We start from the raw sequence: 10,956 nt of genomic DNA, 5'->3' as shown, positions 1-10,956 counted from the left end.
TAGCTATCAGCCTCCAGATCCTCTTTAGTCTTAGAAGTCTATGATTCACCTTCTGAACAAGCTTCACACAACCTTCACAATTATCAAACAAACCCCTAATTTATTGCTTCAAAAGATTACAGTCTGGAGAACCAAAGGAAACAGACAATGCCTGGGGGTTGAAGAAAGAGCATGTAAACAGCACAGATGGGCTTCAAAGATAATGTTGAGCAGCACTGCCAAATCCAAACATTTCAAAACTATGACTCAGGATGCAGTAAAGTCTTGAAATTTACTTACAATTCATGAGATGTGAAAAATAACTTGTTTCACTAATGCCTGCATTATTGTGGAGGCACATTCTCTGCTGAACTGCCTGTCAGTGGTTCTCACCCAACAATTTCAGCATCCATTGACTAATTTCACCTATAATTGAAAGAAGAGCACAGAGATGAATGGTGGATAGGTGGATTGGGAGTCAAGCCCATGCTGGCATTTGCATGGAGAGAAGGGCAGGGATAACTAGGACTTTGTCTGCACTGATCAATACACCTTCACCCATGCAGCTCTTTACATGCTATGTGCATGCCAGCGAGGTCAGGAGTGAAAACTGCAGACACTATATGGGGCTGGACATACAGGAGAGCAGGGGGATATATGGGAAAACATGAAGGACAGGCTGAGGGAGCTGGGGCTCTTCAGCTTGGAGAAGAGGAGACTAAGGGGTGACCTCGTTAGTGTTTATAAATACATAAAGGGTGAGTGCCAAGAGGATGGAGTCAGGCTCTTCTCAGCGATGCCCAATGACAGGACAAGGGGCAATAGGTGGAAGCTGAGGCATAGGATGTTCCATGGAAACAGGAGGAAGAATTGTTTCGCTGTGAGGGTGACGGAACACTGGAACAGGCTGCCCAGGGAGGTTGTGGAGTCTCTCTCTCTGGAGATATTCAAGACCCACCTGGATGAGTTCCTGTGTGATCTGGTATAGGTGATCCTGCTCTAGCGGGGGTTGGACTAGATGATCCCTCGAGGTCCCTTCCAGCCCCTAACATTCTATGATTCTGTGATTTCATTCAAAGCATTCAGGGAGATAACAAGCAAATGAGGCTGGACTCCACGAGGTGTGAAGAAGGTTGTGGTCATTGTGGCAATGGAGTGTGACAGTACTCAAGAGCCAGATGAAGCTCCACATCCACAGCAGTTTGTCTGCATTTTAGTCCTAGATGTCCATGACACGGACATTAACCACCAGATAGCCTAAATGGGACTCATAAGCTCTTCCCCACGTAAGTGTAGTGGAAGGTTTAGTGCCTCTGCATCCTCCCCTTTGCTGCTGGATGCTACTCCATTGCTTTCCCAGAGACTGTTGCTCCCTTGTGATTCACTGGGTCATTCACTATACATCCATGCAAGTGTACCACAACTTGCTTCACAGTAAAATAAGTTAGAGAAAACAACAAACTCAGGTAAAGTCGTCTGGAAGAATGCTGGCCATGGACAGGATACAGGAAGGTAATGGAATCCCCCTCAAGCTGAGAAGTTACCTAATTCAAGGTACTGTGAAATAAATCCTGGAGTTTCCCTTTAACAAATCACTTGGTGCTAACCCAGCAAGATTTCTGTGTTTCCAAACGTTTGTTTTCTTTCCATTTTCCTATCGACAGCTATTGCCATTGCAAGTTCACCGCCTCCATCAGTCTGAAGGAGTTCAATGAGGACTGTGTGCTCAGGGAATCTGAATTCCTTCACCTGGGCCCTCACTGTAACAACTGGTGCACATCAGAAGAAAAGAAGAATGATTCTCTGGTGGAGAAGTCCCCAGGTTATGAATAAATATAGATGTGTCAACCTGATGTCTTTCAGAAGCACAGCTTTATCACATGGATTATGGTGTCACATTGCTCACTTTGTTTTGACATGATTTGAGATTCTGATTTCCAGAATGTTAGAAGAAAAGGCCTAATTGAAACACAGCAATCTCAAGAGTTTTTTTGGAGGCTGTAATATCTGAAGTTTTCGTCTATAAAAGATATTACATCTAGACCTAATACCAAGAGTTGCATGGTACTGCAATGTTTTCTCACTTTCAAACATACTGGCACAAGGAATTTGCCTTTATCCCTGCAGTATGGCTACAGCACTACACAGTGGTACTAAAACCCATCTGTCACATTTCAGCTACCTTTCCCACTGCTCCACTAGGTTCATCATCATCCCTTTACCCCAGGAGGAACTGACGTTGGAGAAGCTCTATCAGATAGGTAATGGTCCATATAGTCAGCTCAGTTCTACAGATACATAAATCCAAAACAACTCAGGTGGTGAGCAGAGATGCTTGGAAATTGCTTCACTGTAGTGATGACTGTCTCGAGGTTTACATGTTTCTTGCTTTGTGCTCAAAGGCAATAATTGTTTACAGATCTTCTGCTGTGACCTCATATAATCACCTGGACAGTTGTCCTCCTTTACACATCACCGTTGCAGGACTGAACAACATGCTAAAAGTGAACACTTCCCTATGCCATTGCTGAAGCCTGTCAAAAGGATGGTTTATTAGAAATAGTGTTTCTATAATGAAAATAAATATATCTTAAACAGTTCAGCTGGAGTTCATAGAGAAGCAGAGGCTCACTGACTCATTTTTCCATCTAAGCAGCAAAGTGAGAGAATATGTTTAATTCAAGACCACAAGTAAAAGAACGGATTGTGATCAAATTATGATTTAAAAGAAGAAAATGTGGACTGGGTGGTCAGCTATTTACTAGACATTCAGCTGACCTTGTCCATCTCATGGATTTTTACATACACATTGCATATTAATACCCAGATTATCACCACATCTTCTCTATTATAGAGTCTTCTCTCTGTAATAACTGAGATTTTTCCTTATTGTGGTGTTCTTGATATAAAAGAATGATGATTTCTCAGCAGTTTCAACCTGTGGTCTAGGACTGGCAGCTTAATCAGGAAATTTAATGTTGTTCCAGAGCCAATAGACCTTGTTGGGAAGTGTGCTGGAATTTCTCAGACTATTTGAAATCCAGCACTTCCTCAAAAGATTCTGCCTTGTCACAGAGATTTTGATACCATATCAATAGGAATAAATGCATGACAGTGTTGGATCAAGGTGAGAGCAAAGACCTACAATATCTTTGCAGATCAACCAAGTGATCACTTAGAGAAATTTTCTAATGTCAGAGACAGTCTGAGATAACCCTCTAGAAAGAAAAAACAAGCCTGGACAGCATAGCTCGTCCTCTGGAAAGACTAACCAGACAGATTAGAGGAGTAAGCATGGGTGTGCCATGTGTAGGTAACCCCAGTGATCCTCCACTGTCCTCCACAGGATCTGGGTAAAGACTGTGAGTCAAAGCACAAGAGAAAACTGTACGCCCTAGAAATACCAACTGCAGCAACCTGATGTTTGATGAAACTGGCAAGGGATGGACAGTCAGCAGGGACTGAGATCTCAAATCATCTTGGGCATGGTCCAGGCCCTGCTGAATTCAGGGAGATTTTGCCATGAATTTCATTAGTGGCGAGTTTACTCACCAAGAGTTATCTTTTCCTATATTCTTATTAACATAGCCAGCACTCTGCTCAAAACCACACAAGCCTGCTATCTACACTGAGGGGAAAAAGCGTTATTAGTAATTAAATGGTAAAATAAACATTAGTTGCCTTGGTTCTCCTTCATAATATGAATTCCCCTTCAACTTAAAAATTAAATTGAGCTTCTCGGTGTGACTGTTCAAGCATCTTGCCCAGCCATTCATCTCCCAGCTGTGCAGTGCACCACTTGAACCTTGCTGCCAAATGTTTAAGCACTTGAATAATCCATGCCCAGTGATTAACATAAAGACTCTTTTAATTCATATTGTGGTATCAGTCTTTTTAATGGATATGACACTTAGTTTATATTTTCATTTCTGGGCTGAATAATTGCAGATTCCATGTCTTTGTTTAATAGGCAAGTCATATATTGCTTACTACCTAAATAGGTTGACAGCTGAGAGCCTCACAACATGTGAGAGGCAAAGCCAAGAATAAAAGGTAAAGGCACTCATTTACAATCATGAATTCAAACCCCTACCACATGCTGGTTTTATTCTATTATAGAGCTAATTATTTTCTCCTTCTAACCTTCTATCCTTACTCGTTATTTACAATACTCATAGTCCACTAGGACACTTTATTATTTTTAGATTACAAGATGTTTCAAAAGGTTTAACCTGTATTTTGTCACTGACTGCGAAGTCAGCAAACCATAGAAGAAAGGTAATCCACCTGTTTAGTTCTATCAGAAGATTTTAGCTTAAAATTTTTCTTGATTGGAAGGGGTCTGAAAAACAGAGGATGAAGAATTACTGTGAAACCAACAAAGCCTACATGATTTTACTCTGCTGTACAATGTGAAATCTTCCTGGTTTGTCTGTGTATTTTTGCAGTGTGCGCTTTAAATTCTTCATCCTGTTCAGAAAAGTAAAATAATGAACAGATTATGTTGTGCTGTTCCAAGGAAGAAAACGACGAAGAAAACGACAAAGAAAAGTCAAGTGGAACACTGGATTATATAAATAAAGGCAATTTTTACTGACAGGGTGCTGATTCAAACATTTATTTATTTTCTAACTCATACAAAAATCAATGCTTGTGGAGGTACTGGGTTAAAAGTGTTGGAAAATTAATTCTAGTTATCCACAGAGACCATATAGTATCAACAAAGCAATGAAAACTTCTTTGAGTAAGAAATATATTACATTTAATTTACAGAAATGAGATTTAGTGTCATATAGAAAATGATGGTTTAGAGCAATGGGATCAGGAAGGAGATTGCTATTTGTCTCTGCTGTGGCTGGAATGGGTCACTCTTCACCCAGGTCCACCCAGTGGATGAGGAGGCTTCACTTCCACAACTCCGAATGGGAAAGCTAATTATCACCATTGCCAGACATTTCACCTGTTTGCTTGTCAGGTGGTTTCTTCTCTCCCCAAGGCTCATACAGCTTCCCATTTTTTTCAAGTTTATAACACACTTCCTACACTATTGAGTTTGGCTAGATTCAGACCAGAGACCTACATATAAAAGACTAAAAACAGAAGGAGGCTCTGTTCTACTAGAAATTTATTTAGTGATCAGATGGAAAACTTACCTTCAGGGTAAAAAAAGACTTAGATACCAGAAAGAGATGAGAAAGTCATTCCTGGAGAAAAGTAGTTCCAATTTTTAACATAAAACAAAGGATTATTAAAGATTTGTATATGAGTCACATCATACATGTAGAGGTAATGAAATGGTATCTAAGTCATTAAAAATTCTGTTATTTACACAAAAGAAAAAAAAAGTCTCCTACTTCATCTTTTCATGTTTCTCTTCATATCTTGCACACTCACTAAAATGTAGGGTTTCAAGTACCCATAATAAAAATACAAACATGCAGAGAGAATAGCCACTAGAAAGGAAAATAAACCCAAAACAAAACAAACCAAGTGCTATAACTGGATTTAAAATAATTCAGTCTTGTCTAGAGTCAGATCATGTTCTTTCTCCTCCCTACACAAAAGTTGTATTCATATTCATATTCATATCACTAAAAGAAGAAAAGTACAGTTGCTTCATAACACTGGACAAAGCTTTCCAGAAACAAGATAGCAATTACCCAGAAATGCTATGGAAAACATTAATCCCACAGTAACTTGCTATTTACATTAAAGATAGTAGCCTTTAAAATTAATTAAAAACAAAAGCAAAAACCTCCAAGTTTTCAGTTATATGACAGTCTGTCTAAAATGTGGAGTCTCTATTCTTTGCTTTTTGTCCAGCATTTCTTTCAAGATACATATCTATATATACAGATATATGTCTGAGAGAGATGTATCAAAACCTAAAAACATGTCTGGATGAAGAAACTACAAATTTCATCTAAGACTACATTTGCAGTAGACAAACCTCCACAGGAAAAAAAAAATGCTGAAATGATGCATTTTAATGAAATGACATTCCTTGTCCATGATCCACATAGGAACTCCATAGAAACCTAAACATTTCAGTCCACCAAAGCAGAACTGACAGCGGTAGTGTGGCTTCCCTGGTGCTGCCATGCTGAAGCATCCTAACCCTCATGGAATGCAGTGCTTTTGATCCCCACACAGAGGCTGCTGGGATGGATGCTGAGCAGGGCCAGTGGTGGTGGTATGGAGAGCTGTCAACCTCCATGTGGACTACAGACAGGATCCAAGTCCCTTGACAGTCAGTGGAAGCCACTCCTTTGATGCCAACAGGAGCTGTACGAAGCCCCAGGGCAAGTAGCAGGCTCCAAGGATGGGAAGGCAGGATGAGGCATCGTTGATGCACCTCCTAATCCAGTCCCAGTGCTGCCACTGCATCGCCCAGCATGCTCTCAGTTCTCTCTAGGATCTACAAGTCACTGCTGTTGCGCCTCTTCCGTGAGACAACAGTTGGACTGTATAGGAACTGTTGAGTGCCACAGCACTTCCTATTTTAACACATGCAGGATGCTAATGGGCAACCAGCCCCAATTTCTTATTTGGAACCAGGAAAATCCATCTGAACGATATGCCCCTTAGCAGAGAAAGGGCTGTCTGTTCTTCCAGCAGTCAGCACTCAGTGCCCAGTCCCCATTGTAACTTGCCAAAGACAGTGCAAATTCACAGGAAAAAGAATGTTCACATCCAAAGGGTATAAATCCTTCCTTACATGTGAGAATGGTGCGAGCATTTAGCCAGCATCTCTATCAAATATCGTAGAAAAGGTTACACAAAAATATTTAAATATATGGATACAGATACATAGATATTACACTTGCATAAAATATGTATATTCAAAACCCTTTGGGTAGTTTCACAGTTAGCTGAAAATGTATGCTTTAAGAATATGAACAATTTCCTACACTTTTCTAATTTAAGTATGAGGGGGGAGGGGAAAGAAGCATCAGCCTTATTAATAGTGAATGCTAAGTGCAGAAGTTTAGCTGTAGCTGTAGGGTTTTGAAGCAATTGATTTGACAGAACCTCCAAGCATAAACTCTGTTTTAAAAATCCACATCTATTCCCTAGGATGCTTATTGTTTCATGAAAATGAAAACCTACGTGTGTCTCCTGAGACCATTCAATTAAACCTCATAAGCTTGCAATACTTCAATACAGGGCTGTGTATTGGGAGCACGCATTAACCTTATTGCAGCATTTCTGTGGTAACAGGAATTTATAACCTCTAATACCTTGTAGAATTTAACTTTAGAAATAAAAAAACCTTACATGACACCACAAGAAGCCCACAGATCTGAGGAAATTAAAGTCAGTAGGAAATTTTACTTATAGACCACATAATTTACATGGATTTACATAAATACAGAGATATTAAAATATTAAATCAAAGCTAATTAACAGAGGGTAGAGTTTTACATGGTAACATATTTTAATTTGTTACATTTTGGCAACTACTTTTAGTGTCTTGAGATTATATAAATAATATATATATATCTCCATATACCCATAATATGTATAAAGATATATATATATATATATATATATGTCTTTTTTTTTTTCTATTCAAAAATAGGGCAATTTTATAACTGCAATGAGATGTGACACGCAGTACACTTCTGGGGAATTATTGCATGCCTTGTGTGCACAAGGCAGAAGGAAGAGTATCTGACTTCAGACACTAAAGAAGTGGAATCGTCAACCAGAAATGCACTGGAGAGATTTGGAACATCTTACTGCTTTTATAAAACTTGAAATTATACACTGTTGGTTGGTGAGGGTTTTTTGGTTGGTTGGTTTTTTAAAGGCACAGAATAAAGGGGAAAGTAATATCTCTCTATTTAGTGGAGATCAAGGACCAGAAAGCTCCATTACTGTTCACTGAATACTCTTCATTGTCCTAACTCTATTCCCTGTGGTGCTATTCCGTGCTGCAGTTGCATAAGGAGGTTAAACACAAAAGTTCATGCATCCTTTTTATTAGGGGAAACAAAACAAAGCCAATTTCCTTGACCAGCAACAATGAAGTAGCCATTAGCATCCAATCATACCGTCTGTTGGGGAGAGGCAGCCATCACTCCAATCAAACTGCAATGGGCAAAACACCACCCGGTCAGCAAGTAGGCTTCCCACACTAACCTCATCTGGTGGAGAACCTCCTTGAACTGGATGGTACAGTAGTTGCCTAAGATGCTGTAGGCACAGATCCAAGCTCAACAGCAACCTCCTGTAAGACCAGGCAAGACTGAAAAGGCATAAAACTGGGGAAGAGAAACGCTGTCCTGAAACCTCTGCAATTTAGGGCTGTTAGAGGATTGTGGTGCACTTCTGCCACACTCCTTCCCCACTTTAAATGGTATTCATTCCTGGCTTAGGGATGCAGACTTTCCAGTGTATATGCCTAGGGTTCTTCTAGCCGAACAGCCACCATGGGAAGCAGAGTACAGCAGAGAGGGAATAGGTGGATAAAAAAATATAAAAAATTGTGGACTATTACTATCTCCTCCAATCACTTTGAATGCCAAGAAAGAAAAACAAAACAAAGGAAAACAAACAAGAAAAAACCCAAACAAAAAATCTAACAAACAAAAAACCCCAAACAAAACCCAACAAAACACAAACAAAACAAAACTCCAAACAATGAAAAAAAACCTTGAAGAAATTCCTCAGGATCACTTTTTCTTTGCTCTATTTTTTTGATGTTTCTATGCACAGTAAAGAGCTGCCCCTGCTCTGATACCACACAAGATGTTTGAAAGTTGGGATATGACACTCTGTTACAACACCTTCAAGTACTGGTCACTGATTTAATCACTAAGCAAAGCTGCATTTTCTGTACTTGACACTGCTTCCCCCCCAACACACTCAGTACTAGCAGCCACTCACACCTCCATCCACAGTCAAAACACTCCTGGTGCTTGCTAAGGTGATACTACATCAGCCACTTCTGAAAAAATATTTGAAAGGTTTAGGAGCATACATTTTGCACAACTGCATGGTTTCTTCCAAAGAGATGAAAGGGGGAAATTAAGCATTGTCTGTCCCTAAATGCCTACTGGTTTAGAAGGGTTAAAAATATTTATCAGCCTAAAAAAGTAGAAGCCAGCTCTGTACTGCTGCAGAATTCCTTGCTGGGAGGCAAAGCTGTAAACGCAGGCATTCAGTGCGGGGTGCCTGGTGCAGATCTGGATTTGTTTCAGGACCAACAGGAGGTACAAGGACAACCTCCCCTGAGAGAGGATGGGCAAGTTACTGCACATCATCTTGCCCTTCCACACAAAACAGTACAGGGTTTGGGTTTCATGTCATGAGGATGGGGATATGGGGGGGTGGCATTTGAAGATGAAGGGAGCTTCCCCAGAGGAAAGCTGGGGCATTGTTCTGTGCAGACAGCTGGCTCCTTTCTCCCTAGACAGTGGGATGCTCAGTGCTGCAGTTGGGGGGCACAGGGTGATGGGGTAAATTAGGCATTTGCAGTTAAGCCCAACTAGGGATGAGTATTTCTGCACAAAATAACCAGCCTTGGAAAGTAGTGAGTGGGGTAGGACAAAGGCATAGGTCCTAGCACAAAAGGAGAGACCAGGGTGGACTGTTGTCCTGCTCCAAGGGGCCAGGGAGTACCAAGATACCCACCAGACCTGCCTCTCTCCTCACACCACTCACCTATACCCCAACCTACACCATGCAATGGTGACAAAGGGTGCAACGGGAATCCCAAAAGAGTGGGATCATCCCTGTCCTCAGGGTAATGATGTCCAGGGAAAAAAAGGATCCCCTCATCCCTGACCCTTTTGTCCAGGTAGATGACTTGATATTTGGTAGCTGTGTGCAGCTCCTTCTCCAATAAAAAGATGCATCCTTTCCTTGCAGAGTCAATGAGAAACGCAAAGTGATCTGTCATGCGCTGGGATCAGGGGCTTGTTCATTCATTTGAATTAGCAATGTTTTCTTCTTCTTCAGGGACCAGAATAATCACTCGGGTATTTACAAACATCAACCAATGCCTTCACATGCTCTCCCCCAAATCATCATGACAAAATCACTGTCTGCAGGAGCCCCGCACCAGCAGCGTCCAAACAACCCTGTGTGGGCTGAGAGCTCGAGGCTGTCGAGGGAGAAGGGCGCTTGATCTCCAGGTCCTGGGAGGGTCTTCCCAGACGGCTGTCTCTTCCTTGGGGTGCCTCTCCCTGCACTCCCATCCCAGTATGCTGACTGCTGCTATTGCTGCTGCGGGTGCAGTGGTCCCGTTCATACTCCTCCTGAGCCTTTTGCATTTTCCGCTTCTTCATCTTCCTTTTGTGAATGTGGAAGGTGGTGAGGGAGAGGAGGATCAGGCAGAAGATGAGGGTGACCAGGACAATTAAAACCACAGTGGATGAGAAGGACTGGAAGAGTTGACCCACTTGCGTGATGCAGGTGCTGCTGGTGTTGGAGGTGGCTGATGTCTTGTTCAGGAGACACGGTGGCAGGGGCAGCCTCAACTCCTTTGAGAGCTTGGCACTCATTGAGGAGGCTTCGGAAGATGAGGATCTTCCTCCCCTCTCTGAAGACGCCTGAATTTCAGTTGGTGCCGGGATGCTGGCGGGGGCTCGCTGGAAATGCCCGGGATGTCGCCGGCTCAGCCTCACGCTCTAGAGTGCCAGAGCAACCTGCAAAGGGAGCCGGACACATCAGCGCTCCGAGGCACCCTTGAGCAGCTCCCCCCTTCCCGAGATATCGCACCGGCGGCTGCGGCAGCCTCCTCCTTGCGCCCCGTCACGGCAGGGCTCCGGGCGGCCCCAGCTGCCCGTCGGGGTGCGGCAGAGAGGTGTCGGGACAGGGACGGGGCATCGCGCCGCCACACCGACTTCGCAAATTACTCCGCATGCCGGGGCACTACCGCCCGCCCGCTCACCCCAACTAGTTGCCGCGGGAAGGGAGGAAAGGAGACACGGCCCGGCTGCGAGATCGTCGCACGACGCGGTGCCGGTG

General features: G+C 42.5%; 1 protein-coding gene across 1 annotated transcript; it reads right to left on the bottom strand.

The window, feature by feature from the left end:
• Nucleotides 1–10,013: 10,013 nt before the first annotated feature.
• C1H11orf87 (chromosome 1 C11orf87 homolog) lies at nucleotides 10,014–10,490 on the bottom strand. The gene has a single exon (XM_054390481.1). The coding sequence runs from the start codon at nucleotides 10,488–10,490 to the stop codon at nucleotides 10,014–10,016; it is 477 nt and encodes a 158-aa protein (XP_054246456.1).
• Between the last annotated feature and the right edge of the window lie 466 nt (nucleotides 10,491–10,956).

This window comes from Indicator indicator, chromosome 1, assembly GCF_027791375.1.
Source record: "Indicator indicator isolate 239-I01 chromosome 1, UM_Iind_1.1, whole genome shotgun sequence".
In the NCBI taxonomy this organism is placed as follows: domain Eukaryota; kingdom Metazoa; phylum Chordata; class Aves; order Piciformes; family Indicatoridae; genus Indicator; species Indicator indicator.
This window is presented reverse-complemented; position numbering and strand designations above follow the sequence as displayed.